The sequence below is a fragment of the Diceros bicornis genome, chromosome 4 (genome assembly GCF_020826845.1).
Source record: "Diceros bicornis minor isolate mBicDic1 chromosome 4, mDicBic1.mat.cur, whole genome shotgun sequence".
In the NCBI taxonomy this organism is placed as follows: domain Eukaryota; kingdom Metazoa; phylum Chordata; class Mammalia; order Perissodactyla; family Rhinocerotidae; genus Diceros; species Diceros bicornis.
In genome coordinates this window covers 78,060,147-78,077,632 of record NC_080743.1, presented here as the reverse complement: position 1 = coordinate 78,077,632, position 17,486 = coordinate 78,060,147, and the positions used below count along the sequence as shown (strand labels likewise).

At 49.7% G+C, this 17,486-nt stretch overlaps 1 protein-coding gene across 1 annotated transcript; it reads right to left on the bottom strand.

The window, feature by feature from the left end:
- Positions 1-4,522: 4,522 nt before the first annotated feature.
- On the bottom strand, positions 4,523-15,857 carry NENF (neudesin neurotrophic factor). Its single transcript, XM_058539814.1, has 4 exons — positions 15,546-15,857; positions 6,861-6,921; positions 5,999-6,102; positions 4,523-5,067 (listed from the first exon to the last, which is right to left on the bottom strand). The coding sequence occupies exons 1-4, from the start codon at positions 15,717-15,719 to the stop codon at positions 4,891-4,893; spliced, it is 516 nt and encodes a 171-aa protein (XP_058395797.1). The 5' UTR covers positions 15,720-15,857; the 3' UTR covers positions 4,523-4,890.
- Positions 15,858-17,486: the final 1,629 nt, after the last annotated feature.

Sequence of the window (17,486 nt, the reverse complement as noted above, 5' to 3'; positions counted from 1 at the left end):
CCAAGATCCTGGACATATAACGAAAGGTTTCTTCTCACCTCAGTCCATGAACCTGCTGAGAAGTCCAAGAAGCCATTAGTCCTTGTGGGGGTGGCGTGGAGCTTTAGGAGGGGAGGAAATGTAGAGGAAGTGAGCACTGCCAGGTGTCAGGCGTCTGCTCAGCACATTACATAAGTGACAACACCTGCCTTGTGAAAGGGGTATTTTGGCACTCACTTTAAAGGTTAGGAGACCGAGGCTCAGAGACGCTAAATAACTTCTCCAGGACCATACAAGTAGTAAGGAATGAAACCAGGAGTCAAACCCAGGTCAGTGGGACTCTAAGACCTGTCTCTCTCTGCCAGACGAATGTGATTTGCTGCACAGCCGCCACGGGCCGGGCATGGAGCTAAACCCTGCAAACCCAAAGATGAGAGGGTTTGAGTGAGAATCAAATTGAATCTTTCATGAGAATCAAATGAGATCAGGCAGGAGGGGACTGTGGCAGAGTGTGTTTTCCCAAAATGCCCCTTGATCCTATGTGGAACTTTGTGGCTGCCTTGGCGAGAGGCAGTGATGCTGCTGATGCCAGAGGCTGGGCCATAAAAGGGGGCACAGCCTGGCCACCGTGCTTTGAGAGGAATGGCGCTCCCTGCCGACAGCCAGCATCACCACCGGAACTGTGAGTGAGCGAGCCTCCATCATTCCGGCGGAGGCCGGGGACATCAAAGACAGGCAAGTGTTCCCATTGTGCCCTCTCAGTTACTGACACACAGAATCTCTGAGCACCAAGAATAGCTGGTTCACACCACTAAGTTCTGGGGATAATTTGTTCCACAGCCATAGTCAGTGGAACGAGCACTTTGTAAACTGTAAAGTGCTATACATGTCTAAGATGCTATTAGTAAACCTGAGTTCGGCCTAAGGGGATTGTGTCGGTGTCTGAGGAAGTAAAGTTGCATGTTAATCTGGGTTCTCCCCCAAAGCAGAGACTGGGGTGGAGGCTTTTGTGCGGGGACACACATCTGGGAAGTGATCCATGGGATCAGGCATAGGGGACTGGGAAGAATGAAATGGGAAAGGAGGCTCGGCCAATTCAAGGGTGTGTTAATGAGCTGATTACGCTGTGTGCAGCTGGGACTCAGCATCCCCTGAGATGACCCAGACCCTCTCAGGACCTCAGGGTGAGGGCAGATCTGCTGGCTCCAGCCCCTATTGGTGGACGGTTGCTCCGGGAGATGGTAACTCCTTGCACTTTCCAGTTGGGAATGCCCCAGAATGGCCTGAGCAGCTCCCTTGGCAGGGGAGCCCAGGGGAGAAAGCCAACTCTGGCACTGAGAGATTACACCACATGCGCTGGGCTGACAGGCTGTGAAACGGAGCATAAAAGATGAGCGGCACACGTGGTATTAAATAATTCTCCAGTCAATGATTACATTCAATGTCCTGGATAGAGAGCTGCAGGGCCAACCTCTGCCTGGTCAATTTCCCCACCGGCTGTGGGGCAGCCTGCTCTGCCTCTCCAGAAAAGCCTGTTCCTGCCTGAGGAAGGCCTTTGTGCCCTCAAAGCCAGCATCCTTTAGAGCAGGGCCATCTGCACTCTCTGGGCCCTGCAGGTGATCCCTGGGGATGGCCCGGGGACAGGGCACTCACTGCCTCGCGGGGATGGGCTCTGGGCATGGATTTCCAGGAGCTGACAGTGCCCAGGCAGGCCATGCTTTTTGGAGACAGGGACTTTGAGAAGCGGCCCTTTGAAGGAAGCCAATGTAGAGGGTGAGGTTGCTTTATTCAGACCCTTGGTTTTTCTCTTGGAAGCTAATGATGTGGTGAGGAGACCTCTGGAGCAGATGCCTGAAGAAGGACGTGAGGTGTCTCAGTCTGGATCTGCTGTCCAGGATCAGGCTGGGACCAGGGCCAGATGCCCTCTGCATGACACCACCTCTAGGTCAGGCCCCTCTGCCCCGCTCTTCTGCGGGCTGGTTAGCTCCATCGCTCACTCCTCTGTGGCATTTAATACTTAATGGTCTTATTTTCTAAATAGAGAACTAGGCTCCATGCTCCAGGGCCTGGTTTCCTGCCTTTTTAAGCCTTTAAGCCTCTTCTTCCCTGTTATGGCAAAGGAGCTGGCTCCATGCCATCTGCAGGGGGAAGGGCCTGTAGAGCTGTGGGCCTGGGGAGCACAGAGAGGGAGGGCATTGCTCAGCACCCTGGGGTGCAGGGAAATGTGAAGCAGGAGGAGCTCTGCTTCCCCTAGGGGAGACTATGAGGGACTGCACCTCGTACGAGGAACTTAGATTTGGGGAAGCACTTCACAAATTACACCAGTATTGACAACCCTCCAATGCCCTGGGCACCTGCTGTAGACCTCGAGGCATCGAGCTTCCCCTCCGAGAGGCTGAACTTGCCCTTGTGTGGGGATTGGTTAAGAACCCAACCCCCTTCAACTCTCCCAGCGCCTTTCCTTCAGGCTTCTCTTCTCCTAGGTAGAGAATCATGACTCCTTTCTTCCTTCTTCATCTCAAGACGGCGCACGGCCTCACCACTATGCCTGGAGCCCCTCCGCTGGGAGGAGGCCTTGCCTCAGCAGCTGCGGCAGTTCGGTCCCTCGGACTTGCTCAGGACTGAGGGGTTTCCCGGGATGCAAGACTTTCAGTGCAAAACCCGGAAAATCCGGAAAGGTTGGCCACCCTAGATGAGTGTCTGTGCGGGGCCGTCAAGACTCTCCTGTCTGGGGGAGACAGGCTCATAAATAGGCAATCACAGCAACGCAGGTGAGTGCTAAGCCATAGGGAACCCCAGAGGAGGGGAAAGCTTCCTGGCAGAGGTGCGTCTAGGCTGTCTTATAAAGAGGATGTAAGCCTTTAATGCAAAGAAAACATGACAAGCAGAGGTGCGTGTAGGGATAAATGGTGTGCAGGCTTTGGGCTCCTGGGATCTGTGTGTTTCTTTCTTTGGGTCCTACAGACACACAGTGATGCAAATCCCCAGGCCAGTATGTGTCTCCCTCCCCTGAGCTACACCCACCCTGTGTGGAGCCTGTTCAGGTTTTGTGCACTCTGTCCTGGCAAAGGCTGACCTGGAATCTCTAAATGAGAGACATTCTTATTCACAGAAGACCCTTGCTGGGGTGTAGCAGGTGGCCTTCGGCGTGCAGGGTAGGGAACTGGGCAGAAATGCCTTGAGAGGGCTGGGGGGGAAGGGGGCTGAGGCCCTGAGGGAAACCTGTGCTTTGATGGGGGCATAGGGAGGAGAGGGGAGTAGGGAAAACAGCAGTTCTGGAAAGGTCCCAAGCACCTGAATTTGGAGACCTTGCCCACCTGCAGAGACGGGGCTCTACGGAATGGAATCCTAGCCCACCCATTGCTTGGTGGTGTGAGAAATAGGTAGCACATAAGAAAAAATTTCACCTCTCGGGTGTTCTCAAGGACTTACAAAGGTTTGTATTCATGCGTACACCATTTGTTTGGGGGCAGAATGTGCCAGGACAGTCTACCTTGGCCACATGAACTTCCTGAATTCCAAGCCAAAGAGTCCTGTCTGATAAGTTCCAGGCCCACTATTCTGGGATGGCCATCAAGCTCCCAGCCTCCTGAGTGGGACCCAGGAGTTCACCGTTGTACTCTCTAGTCTGGACACACTAAAGAGTAAGGCGAGGTCAACCTGGTCCTCAGAGAGGATCTGCACGAGTTCTGCCTGTGGTGACTGGTAAGGCACAGGTGATGTTTCTCAAAGTGTATCTGGGCCTATCTGTATTATTAAAAGTGCAGTTCCCAGGCCATGTTCTAGAAAAACCGAATCATAAGCCCTGGGAGTGGGACCCAGGAAGCAGCATTTTGAACCCCAGGAGATTCTTCTGCTCAAGGTAAAAATTGTCTTTTGGAAGTAGTTGCTATTTATTTTAATAAAAGACAAAGTTTTATGTCAAAAAAATTCACCTCTACTGTAAAATTTCCAGGATGAGCGTAACGCAGGGTTTCTCAACTTTGGCACAATTGACATACTTCTTTATCGTGGGGGGCTGTCCTGCACATTGTAGGATGTTTAACAACATCCCCGGACACTAGATCTACCAGTAGCAACCTACAGTTATAAAAACTAAAAATTTAAAAATTTCTCCAGACATTGCCAAATGTCCCTTAGAGGGAAAAATCTCCCCTCAAAAGGGATTTCCTTATGAAATCTGACCTGAGTCCAGCGTGTTGCAGATTCTTCTCCATCCTTGGAATGATCTCCAGACCAGGCTCTGCCCACACTGGGCCCCGGCCCTCCTCACCACTCTCTAGCTGCACACGGGGCTGAAGCCAATTCACAGTGTCACTCTCTCCCGGGTGTAGTGTGAAGCCAGACCCTTTAATACCTCCTGTTCCCCTTCTCCACCCCTCCACCTAATCCTCCCCATTTCTGCCATATCTTGGGGATGCCTCCTGCTGCAGGCCCCCTCCCAGGCAGGGAGACAGAGAGCAGGACTCCGACAGGGCGGCACAAGGCTGCCCCTTACAAGGGGTGCCGATGAGCCTCCAAGGAGAGGGCACCTGTGGAAGAATTCTCCTTTTGTGAAAACAGGAAGTTTATTCTAAAGTAAACATGGTCACAGTAGAAAAGTTGGCAAGTACAGAAAAATATAAAGAAGAAATAAAGGTCACTCATAATTCCACCGCCCAGACAGCCAATGTTGACACATGGGAGGCTTCCCCCTTCTGCTATTCTTACTATCCTGGCTGGTGTGCAGGCAGGATACTCAGGTGGATAGAACACTTGACCAAGGACAATGAAAGGCATCCAGCATTCCAGGCTAAATGTCTGCTTTATTCAGACCCGGGGACCAGAGGCCCATGCAGCCAATTTTGCAGATTTTGCACCTGAGTGTCTCCCTGCCTCACCCTCTAAGAACATGCTCCTGCAGAGGGGACATCAGAACTCGTCCTTTAGGTCAAAATGGGGCTGGTCTTCAGGCTTGAAGTCCAGGTTGGGGCTGCCGTCCTCGTTGAGAATTCTTCGGGCCGTGTAGCCGACAATGGGATACTTGGCTTTGTACACTTTGGTGAAGACGTCATCCAGGGATTCCAGCTCCTTGGCCGTGAGGCCCGTCTTGAGGAGAAAAGCCCAGGAAACACGGGGGTGGGGATGAGTGAATCGGGCTCAGCACTAGCCTCTCGCCATCCCCGCCTTACTCTCCCCACACCCCTGATGCAAGAGAAAAAATATCTCAACAAACCAAATAAGGGACAATTGACTTTTTAAGAGATAACCCTGTGCGTGTGTGTGCGCGCGCGCGTGCATGTGTGTGTTGGGGAGGTGGTGACGGGAGGGGAGCAATGGCTTCATCATGTTTTGACTCCAGAGATCCCCAGCCTGGGGTTGATGGGGGCGTACTCTGCAGTCTGCATCCCCCTCCTCCTGCCTAAATAATCCCACGGCTCTATACACACCTCCCATTATAGATTTATACACCCTCCCCCTCCTTAATTTCTTAATTTGTTTCTGTAACTTTGCAGCTTAAGAGTTTGACTCATCTGAGCACAACTGGGGTGAATACCAGGCTTTCTGTTGGGATTACTTAGACTCTGAATTGGCTTTTGTTAATGCTATTTTCTCCTTCACAGAAACATGAGCATGGGGGAGACTCTGCTTCTCCACCCCGTTCATCTCCTGAGCCACCAACAGTGGCCTGGGGAGTGGGTCTCAGAGCCTAACAGCAAATCTGTGAGAGGCTGGGGGCCATGGGTGCAGACTGCAAGAGGGATGGGGCTGCCAAGGCTGGAGCCAAACTGTGAAGATCACTGTGTTTGATCACAAGTTCACTAGAGTCTAGACTTGACTCTGTAGGCAACGGGGAGCCATGAAAGGTTTCTGAGTAGGAGTGGCACAGTAAGATTTCTATGTCAAGAAGATAGTTGGCCACCACGCGGAGTGGACTGAGATGTAAATAAGCTAGTTAGGAAGCTTTGCTACTGCCCAGAGATAAAAGGCCTTGACTGGGGGGTGGGACCTTTTGACAAAGGCTTGTAACCTGGCTCACAGTGTCATGGGTGAGGTCAGCAGGATCCAGGGACATCTTGGCCACCCCTCTGGTGGAGTCCTTCCCTGTCAGGGCATTGTAGGGGGCTCCTCGTCCATAGAACTCTGCAGTGGGGAGGAAGAAAGAGAGTGTGAGTGTGGATGTGCATGCAGAGCAGCCGGAGGACTGTACATGGCAGGGGGAGGGGGCTTCCGAGACCCCACCCAATCCTGAAAAGGGCTCCAGGCCAGAGGAGAGGGAGAGCAGTGAAGACGCTTAGTCCAACTGGCCGGCTCCAGCCATCAGTTTAGATTCCACTAATTCAGGATATGGAACAAGTCATACATGCTGGGCTGAGAGGTGATTTTTTAAAAATACAGAATGAAAATAATGGCTTTAAAAATATTTAAAATGCAAACAGGAAAAATGTTCAGTCGTCTTAAATGTTGGTGGAAGCCAAGTCTATTTCCGTTCAACCTCTTTTGTTTGGCATCAAGTAAACAATGAACCATTACAAAACTACCTCCATGATATCACTTGTAGTTACCATCAGGGAAACCATGAAATGGCATTAAAATGTTCTATAACGTTCTATGATCCCAACTCTTTGCTAAGTAGCACTTTTCCTCTCACTGCTTCAACTAGGGTAAACCATCAAGTTTGACTTTGATTCTGTAGGCAACACGGAGCCAAGGAAGGCTTTTGAGCAGCAGCATGACATTATTAGGAAAAAATTGCTGAAGTACAACACTGACAAAGATTGTTAATTCAATCTTGGGGGGAGGAACTTGCCCGGCATTCCTTCCCTTTCCTCACACCTTCAGTGCCTACTCTGGCTGCCAAGATCCCCAGAAATAAGGATTCAGAAAGCCAAGCCACTTACCCTTTCCAGAAGTGACATCAAACACCACTCCCTTCACTGCTATATAGATGGGCTGATCTTCCTAGAAAGCAGGAGAGACGCTGTGAGGAGGAGGCGGAGAGCCCACCTCTTCCCGCTCAATCGCCCCTACCTGCACAATGTCATGTCCACTCTCAAAAACTTGGAAAAGTTACAAAGTATGATGACAAGCCCATGGCAACACCTTTCTTTAAAAAAATCAGGAACTGAAGCAACTCTGTTTATACTTTATTTTTTGCTGTATTCATGGGTATACAATGTTACCTTAAAAATCCCCCCGCAAAAGAGAATAACGCAAAAGCAGACGGCATGGATATCTAACTTCCATCCCGTCGGGCTCAGGCTGGGGTGAGAGGCACAGTTCCAGGACACCCAGGACCAGGTCTTTCCTCTGTCTCAGCCCCATCGCGGGTACAGGGACACCAGCCAGGCAGCTCATAGGCCGGGGTGAGGGTGGGCGTCACAGCTGGGTGTACAGGAATCTCAGGTTCTCCAAGAACAAGCTGCTTGGCCTTCTCCGGGGGTTGGGGTGGGCCTTAGGGTTCTTGCCCTCGTGGAGCTGAAGGTCAAGTGTTTTCATGACCACATTTGACAGAGAGAGGAATGGGGCTCAGAGAAGTCAAGGAACTTGGCCAGGGAAACATATCTCACTGTCATATAACCTCTCAGGCCTCAGTTTCCCTAACCGTTAGATGGGGATAACACCTACGGGCCCTGCAGGAACGCTGAAGGGAAGAGAGTAGGTGAGCACATCACAGGCACAGCACAGGAGCTCAGTAAATGGTCGGTTATTCTTATTCCCTAATTAGCTCCTACAGATAGTCCCCAGAACTCCTGCTGCCTCAGTGGATACTTGCTCCCCCTCATCTAAACAGGGTTATTTAAATGGCGGGGCTTAATCAGCCACCAGGCTACAATTCTGTAATGATTTCCTGCCCTTCCCTCATGGTGATTATTTGTTCCTTGACTTCAATTGCTTATCAAGTGGTATTATGTATTTTTATCAATTTGGGGGTTTGGGGGGGTTTTTTGGTGAGGAAGATTTGCTCTGAGCTAACATCTGTTACCAATCCTCTTCTGTTTTTTTTGTTTGAGGAAATCAGCCCTGAACTAACATCTGTGCCAATCTTCCTCTATTTTTTTTGTATGTGGGACACTGCCACAGCATGGCTGGTGAGTGGAGTAGGTCCACGCCCGAGATCCAAAACCGCGAACCTGGGCCACCAAAGAAGAATGCATGGAACTTTAACCACTCAGCCACAGAGCCAGGCCCCTATCAATTTTTAAAATATATTATAGTTATAATTTTACCCATGGAATTTTGTCATATTTTCCATTCTGTTGCTTTTTCTTTGATATTTATTACTTGTCTGTGTGCAAACAGGCATATACACCTGACATTCACGTATATAAGATAGAAAAACAGGCATCTGATCACTAACACTCTCCATTTCTTCAACAGTTAAATATTCACTCCTCATCAAACTATGCATCGAAGGTGTAAGTGCTCAAAGGAAACTGAAGCAAAGGGTTTGAAGGCACGTCAAGCGACTTCTGAGGCATTCCTGTTACGCAGACGTTGCACAGAAAGGAACAGCCTGATCAGTTAAACACCAGTGTGCCTTGGGGGGTGAGTTCTTATCATGTGGAGACGGACGTCTGGATGTCCGCTGACAGCAGAGCCAGCAGGCATGGCTGTTCAGGCCAGGAGATGGCAACTGAGGAAGGTAGATGGAAGCTTTGGGAGCATAAATGCATATACTCAGGAATAGAAACGTCCATAGGACACAATAAAGACACGCACACTCAGTACCAGCTTCACACCAGGGTCCCCCCACCCCCTCATCCACCTGGAAGGATACATCACTTTTTGTCCCCACAGTGAGTCTGAAATAACAGCAGGAGGGCTGTCTTTTTCCATGAGAGCAAAGGAGGACTCACTATGGTGTCATGGGTCCTAGCATAAGTTTTCAAGTCAAACAGGCCTGGCTTTGAGCCACCACCTATGAGCTGTGTTGCCTTGGGCATATTACTTACCCTATCTGTGCCTCGGTTTTCTGCTCTGTACTAGGAAGATAATAAAAGTATCCACTTACTGGGCTGTTGTAACCAAGGCTAGAGATATAAAGCACTTTAGGGAGCAGTTTAGGGAAATAAATGTTAGTTTCCTTCATCCTCCTCTAGGTTTTGAAAGTTATAAGATCAAAGAGGAATCAGATAACCAAGTGGAAGGAGACGGGAGATTTTCCTAAAGGAAAGATAGAAAAAAATGTAATTCCCAAGTGACAGATAAGGACTCTGGAGGAATTTTAAGTTAAAACTGGAAGAGGTCCTGAAGATGATCCATCTAACACCTTCATTTTATGGATGCTACCCAGGCCGGGGAGATTATAAGACTTGCCCAGAGTCACAGGGCGAATTAGAGAAAGGGCAGCTTCTGGAACCTGGAGCCTTGGAACCCAAGGCTCAGTCTGCTTTCTGGCCTGCCCCCCTCAGAGGGCACACGGCACGAGGACGGCACACTTGCCTGGGACGTGGAGAGGGTGTAACTGTCCTGGGAAATTCATCCAAAAGACCCAGGACCAGGAGGAAAGACAGGGGGAGTGGGTCAGAGGTACCCAGACGGAGGGCAGCAGGGGAAGAGCCTGCATAAACGAGACCGGGCCTTGATCTTCCCTCTGGGTCTTGGGCTTGCCTTACCATCTGGCCTTCCTCTCTGCCTTCCGTCAAGCAGCGCCAGTAGAGAGCGCCACGCAAGCTACCATGACAAGGGGATACAAAAGCAGCAGGCAGAGGAAGGAGGGTCTCTTCCACAGCTGGGGGAGAGAGACCTGGAGCCTGGGTGCAGCAGGAAGGTGGGGCCCAGCAGTCAGCCAGCGGCTCAGAGCACTTTCAGACTCTCCACCAGGAGCTGGGACAGAGCAGAAGTCCCTCCCTGGAGACTCTTCTCCTTGGAAAAGAGGGAACCAGCTGAGGATATTTTCTTCCGCAGAAATAACTGGGCCCTCCAAGGGTCTAAGGCCATGTTTTTCTAACTGTAATTAGCATTGGTAACCTATTAGTGATTTATCAACAGGTTTTTTTTAAGTGAAACAGAAAAAAAAAGTTTAAAATAGAACAGAAAACAGAAAACACATAGTAAGAATAAACACTGTTTTGTGGAACTTTTGTTTCAGCTTGTGTGTGTGTATACTGGGGTAGGATATTCATTAACCCAACCAAAACATCTACAAGCCAGCATTCTACTGCATAATTAGAGAGTGTGGTTTCACCTCTTTATTCACCTGCCTCCATCCACCAGCCTTCAAAGTCTGTATATTCTTCGTGTCTGTCCAGAAGGCTCCTTTGGAGGAAGTACAGTCCTACTTTTCACTATCGCTAAGTTTTAGAAAAGCAGAAAACAAATGTAACCCCGTGCCCTCTTAGCACAGATTCCAAGGAGAGCTGGTGACCGAGCACACACAAATTCCATTTACAAAGAATAACTCTGAAGCCTAGAAGGGCCTTGGCAAGCTCAGGGTCCAGCATCACCCTAAATAAACTCCAGAAGCTAAACTACACTTTCCGTCATGCTTGCACCCTGATATCGTCTTCTTAGACTAAACAATATAGCCCTGGAACAGGTCACTGCCTGGAGCGATGGAGAGGGAGGTCTTGGTGGTTCATTTTCTTTGTACAAGCCGGAGCGAGCACAGCCTGGTCCACCTCTATTACTCACTAGCTGTGTAACCTTGGGCAAGTTACTCAACCTCCCTATGCCTCTTGCCTCAACTGAAAAATGAGATGATAATAATTGCACCTACCTCAAGGGGGTGTGGACACCATTAAGTGAGTTAATGCTTTAAAGTGGTTAGGACAGTGCCTGGTGGAGTTAGCTCTATATAAGTGTTTGTTAAATACATACATTTAGTCCCAGGCCCAGAAGTCATGACGGGGATGGGAGGGCGGGGTGGTCCTCCCTGCACTTGGTACCCTAAAAGGCAATTAAGGCAGAAAACGTATTTTCTGAGGATGGCAAAAATCAGTTTTGCACTTGGAGAGTGGAGGATGACATTCCCTCTGGACCACTGAGAATCCTCGAAGTCACCCCATCTTCCCTCCCCTAAAGCTAACTGCTTCATGACATCTGCTTTCCTTAATAAACCAATCCTTCCCCAGTCTGTTTCCTCCATCACTAAGGCAGGGGAAAATATTGTTCGTGTGCCACTGACTCATCTCCACTGGGGAAACTTTTGAAGATGCCAACATCTGACATACAGGTTAGAACACCAGCAGCAAAGAAGGTAGACGCCCCTCACCCCACATTTATGTGAAATGCATTTATTTCTCGAGGAAGAACAATGACAAAATTCATGAATGGCTTGTGATTCATGCTGTTTTTCAATTCTAAAAGCTCAATGTGAGGGTAAGTCATAGAAGAATATTACTTTGATCATGTTGCCTGGGCTGGGCCCTCGGCCATACATGCTGGCTACTTGGGGCCTGTAATTCAGGAAAATTAATATGTTTCAGGTGTAATCAAAGGGCGAGCAAGGAAATTTGCATTTACTGAGTATCTACTGTGCTAGGTGCTCTCCATATATTATATATGATTGCTTATACTTACATATGTCACTTACAACAACTTTTATAATGACCTTGTGAGGAAGGTATTGCTATACATATTTTGTAGATGAAGAAACTGAGGCTTAGAGTTTAAATAACTTGCTGACAGTTTCTCTGCTGGTAAATAAAAAGCCAGAATTCAGACTCAGACCTGTTTGATTCTAAAGCCTATGCCCTTCCCACGACATTCTTCCTTATTGAAAATCTGAACGCCAATCTTGGACCTGTAATTTGTCAACAGTGAAACCCTGCTATAAGAACAGCCGATGCAACAAGACAAAAACTGCCCATGCGAGTGTGCGATCAACATCTCTATGTCCGAGGGCACTTTTGACCAGAGCTGAAGAAATCAAGGACTACGGGAAGGCCCTCTGGAACAGATTCGACCTTTCTCGTCCTACTTTCATTTTAGTTCAACATGCTTACTCTGTGACCTATGTGTTCTCTACGAGAGTGGTCCTCCAGATGACCTCGTCTATACAAGTCTTATTAGAATTACGGGGAGAATGGGCTTTGAAGAGGCACCAAGGAGGCTGGATTTTCAGCAGGGATTCCAAGAGGACTGACTGATGCCCGAAGCCCAAGTATAGCCATTTTCACACTCCTACACGTGAGTGATTCAGGAAGCCACACTGTGCACCACTCTGAGAACCTAACATGCCCCGAAGGAGGGAAGTGGCATAGGCCCTCATGCGGTAGTTCCAGAACACAATATATGGTTCCGTGAAAGACACCAGCAGCCAGGACTTCTGTCTTTCGTGATTTCCAATCTGAAGCTTCCACTGGAGACACTACGCAGCTCCCTGCTTGGGTGCCCGAGCTCTCACCACAAACCACAGGGCAGAACGCGGGACTGGGACAGGTGGGCCTGCCTTGGCTCTCATCCAAAAAGTTCACAGTAGAAACAAGACATTCATTGCTAGATGTTTCAGAAAGACTTGTTATACAGGTCCACAATCCCACAGCGGAAACACTTCGGGGTCAGATGTGTTCTGGAATTCAGAATTCGTCAGATTTTAGAAAGGTTTTATGTGGCACATACCATAACATCTATGGAGGTCCAAGGCAGCACCCCATAATCAACTATATTAATATTTCCACAGTAAAGCATGAACAAGAATATTCACACTAAGTAGGACAAATAAAGACTATAAATTGACTCCTCTAAGCTCCAACAAAGGTTCCATCACCAAAAGAGTTCAGATCAGGTCAGGTTTTGCGGTCAATCGACTTATTAAAAAAACCTTCTGGTTTTCAGAGCTTATTCGATTTCTGAATTGCATAAGAGGATTATGTTCCTGTTATACTGCCTCTTGCTTGTATTTTTAATAATAAGCTAATAAAAATAACAGCAGCTAAGATTTATTAAGGCTTACTATGCTGGGACTACACCAGGCCTATGCTAAGCACTTTGCATATCACTATCTCATTTAATCCTCACAAAACCCATACATAGAAGTAGGAACTCCTCTTATAGCCATTATGATGGTCAGTTTTTTGTGTCAATTTGGATAGGCTACAGTATCCAGTTACTTAACCGAAAACATATCTAGATGTTGCTGTGAAGGTATTTTGTAGATGTGATTAACATCTACAATCAGTTGACTTTATGTAAAGGAGCTTATCCTGGAGAATCTGGGTGGGCCTCACTGCATCAGCTGAAAGGCCTTAAGAACAGAATTGAGGTTTCCCTGAGGAAGAAGAAATTCCACCAGTGGGCTGCAGCATCAGCTCCTGCCCTTCCTAACAGTCTGCCCTACAGATTTCAGACTTGCCTGGCCGGCTCCCATGATCTCATAAACCAATTCCTTGCAATAAACCAAATATATATGTCTATATATACATATGCTACTGGTTCTGTTTCTGGTGGAACCCTGACTGATACAAGCATCTTACAGATTGAAAAAAAACTGAGACCCTAAGGGGTTTAGTAATTTGCCCAAAGTCACACAGCAGAACAAGCACTCGAACCCAGGTATGATCCAAATACCTCATATAATGCTCTAACTAGGGTGACCATAGAATGCATTATACAAACAGTGACATTTCTGAGTGAAAGGGGGTGCTATTAATAATTATCCCAGGACAACAGGCATAAACCAGAACCACCTAGGGCAAACCACAGCAGAGCACGGCTCCAACCAGCTACACTCCACTGCCCCTCTCTTCCCTTACTCTCTTCCTCTCTCTGCCTACAGACATCCTCTGGGCTCCACACCCACAAGTGTGTGGGGTGGGGTCCACACCCCAAACAATTCTTTCCTTAACCTATTTCCATCTCAAGCTTCCCTCTCTCCTTCCCTCAGTTAAGTGTCAATCAATAACACCAGCATAGAAAACCCAGGGTCTTTCCTCAGTCCTCATCCCATGGCCCCCTGCACTGTTGCTGCACGAACCCTCCATTTTGAACTCCTTCTTCCCTTGGGTTCTGTGCTGGGGGTCTCCAAGATCACCTCCACGTTTGGCAATTCACTAGGACTCACAGAACTCCAGCACCTAGTTGTACTCAGAGCTAAGATTTACTACAGCAATGTAATGAGGATACACAGCCGGATCACAAGGGAAAACGACACAGGCGGAGTCTAGAGAAATCCATGTGTGGACTTCCTTATGCTCTTCCCCCCTCCCATGAGGGGTCACACAGAGTACCCTCTTCCCCAGCAACAAAATGCAACAACACTTGTGTGATGTTTCTGCCCGGGGAAGCCCAGGGGAGACTCAGATCCCAAGGTTTTTACTGGGGGCTGGCCACGTAGGCCCTCTCTGCCTAGCAGTGTTCAACATAAACACACTGTTGTACAAAGAGCCCCCACTGAGCCACCTGTATCTGTTAGGGATGTGTGAAACACCTTAGAAATCCAGACACCAGTCAAGAGCCCCTCTTGCAAGCAGGCCTTTCAAAGGAGAACAGGCCTGCTATGTTAACTCTATCCTGCACAGATTCCCTGACTCTGCACCATCTGGTTCCCTGCTGCCCCAAAACATGGTGTCCCTTAACATCCAGTCGCATCCCTGCCTCCGTCCCTCTGTGTTCTCATTGACTCAGGCTTCTAACCAACCTCTCTTTACAGTGATGTCCAAACTAGCTTCACTGCCTAAGGGCCAGGTTTCTGAGTTCCCCTTGCGAACCTAGTCTTGTCTAACCTTAGTTAACTTAGGGTTTAGGGAGCCCAGGCCAGAGGGTTTTAACAAGAAACGTTGGGTCCCTTGCTCGTTCTACCACTAACTGGTGGAATGCCTCAGTTTACTCATGTGTAAAAGCAGGAGGCTGGTTCATATCAACTCTGAACTCTGAATGATTTCCCCACTCAACTGTTCCTCCCACCTCCTCGATGTAACATCAGCCCCCCACGGCCCTTCTTACGTGCAGCATCTTGTTCCCACCCTCCACAGCCATCACACTGGGCCCCACCAGCCCAAATGGACAGGCGGTTGAGGAGTTTCTTGGATACCTCCAGACTACTGACTCAGGTGGGTGTGTTTGACGTGGGTGTGTTTGGGGTGGGGCTCTTTGTCTCTAACCTCCCATCTCCCTCTCTGCCCTCCCCCCCAGCTCCTGCTCAGCCCCAAGGGCACAGGCACTAAGAGCAGGTCTGAGAGGAGGCCTGGGCTATAGGGGCAGGGAAACAAGGCGCAGGGAAAGCCTGGCTCATCCCTGGGCCTGCCCCAATTCCCACCAAGACCAGGGAGCAGGCTATGCCTCCCTCCCTCCCTCCACTGCCACTGCCGCCGACGAGTAGGCAGAAGTGTCTGTCCCCAGCTGATGTTAACAATAAAAACAAAAGTGTTCTGAGGATTGTGTACAGACGACTAGCCAAACCGCGTCTCTAAGGGGCAGCTCGCGAGAAGAGCGGGGAAGAGCGGGCTGGGGTGTCTGGCTTTGTGGAGAAGGGGAAGCAGGGCGCCCCGACTCCCGAGGGTTGCCCCTGATCCCTGGGCGGCCGTCCGGGCCTGGAGAGAGGAGGCCCGGCAGGCCTCGCGGCCTCGCGCCCAGCTCCGAGCGCGGGCTCCGGGAGGGGGCGCCCGCCGCGGCCTCCCCTCGGCCCGCGCTCGCCGGCTTACCTCCTCCCCGCTGTAGCGCGCCAGCTCCTCCTCTGTGAAGAGCCGCACCGGGGGCCCCCGCTCGGCGGGGCGCGGCGCCTGCCCGGCCCGGACTGCGGGCAGCCCCGGGGCCAGCGCCAGCACCAGGGCCAGCGCTGCCAGCGGCAGTAGCCGCCCCGGCGCGGGGCCCGCCATGGTGAGCGCGCAGAGCAGGGCCGGGGGCGGCCTGGGCGCTGGACCCCGCGCACTCCCGCCCCGTGGCCCCGGAACCCCGCCCCGCGCGCCCGGCGCCCCGAGGGCCGAGAGCCGGGAGACCGACGCCGCGCCTTCCGCGCGCTGCGGGGCGCGCACGGCCGCCAGGACCGCGCCGCTGGAAACTTGGAACTGGGATTACAACCCAAGGCTCCCGACTCCAAACGGCCGACTGAAAGCTGAGCCAAAGAACGACGTACGTTACACTACGTAGTTCCTTGATTAGGTACATAGATGACACAGCCCAACATTCCAGGTATATTTATAAACTAGGACCTCAACTTTATTAATTCACTTTTACTTTTGGCTGATTTTTTTTTTCTTCCCAGTTGTATTTAAATTTCGGGTCCCCAAGGGGATTTTTGCAAAGGGTAGGTAGGGCACGGCACAGATATGCACTGAAATAATAGCTAACATTTGTGCAAGGATTCCTTCATTAATTTATTCAGCAAATACTTTTTGAGGGCTTCCATGTGCCAGGTCACTGGGGACACATCGGTGAGCAACACAGATCCACGCTCACTTGGAGCTTACATTCTAGGGGAGAGAGAGACTAGAAGTAAGATACCTAAGTAGTAAGTTAAATGGTGATAAATACTAGGGAGAAAAATAAAGCAGGGCAGAGAGATAGGGAGCATTGGGGATGCCATTTTAAATAGCCTGGCCAGGGAAGACTCCACTGTGAAGTGGGTATTTGTATAAAGATCTCAGGGAGGTGGGGAGGTAGCCTGGAGGGGAGAGAAATCTCTGCACAGGGAAAGCCCTGTGCATAAATGTTGAGGACAGAGAGTGCCCTGCTTGTTGGAGGAACAGCAAGGAGGGAAGACAGGTAGGAGATGAGGTCAGAGAGGTAAAGGGGTGAATGAGGCAGAGGTGGGGGGCAGATCTCTGGTACCTCACAGCTTAATTTTTAAAGATTTTGGCTTTTGCTCTGAGTGAATGGAACAGAGGGATGAGTTAAAATGTTAACGGAATGACTGGCTGTTTTATTGAGAAGAGACTGGAGTATGGGAGCTACTGCAATAATCCAGATGATGGTGGGTTGAACCAGGGTGGTATCAAGGGATAAGTGGGTGGATCCTGGATATGTTTTGAGGGTGTGGCTGACAGGATTTGCTGATAGATGAGACTTGGGGTCTGAGAGACAGAAAGGAGTCAAGGATGACCCCGAGGGTTTTGGCCTGGGCAACTGGAAGGATGGAGTTGCAACTTAACTGAGATAAGGAGAGATGGTAGGAGAGCAGGTTTTGGGGGAGAAGATTATGATCAGTGTGGGGCTTGTTCAGTTTGAGAACATAGATATCTAAGTGGAAGTCTCAAATTGGCAGTTGGGTATATGAGTCAGGAGTTGGGGGAAGAGTTCCAGGCTAGAGATACAAATTTTGAAATCATTGGCATATAGATTGTATTTAAAGCCACAGAGTGGATGAGATCGCCAAGGAAGTGCACGTGGATAGGGAGGAGAGGACCAAGGACTGGGTTCTTGGGGCCCGCCAATGTTTTGTGGTTGGGAGAACTGGCAAAGGAGACCAAAGCAGAGCTCAGGGCGGCAAGTGTGCCAAGTCTGCTTCAGCACTTTTATGTGTAGTAACTCATTTAATCCTCACTGTAACTCTATGAAGAACTATTATTATCATCTACTTTACAGATGGTGCAACTGAAAGGCAGTGACCTTAAGTACCTTGCCCGAGGTCACACAGTAGGTGGCAG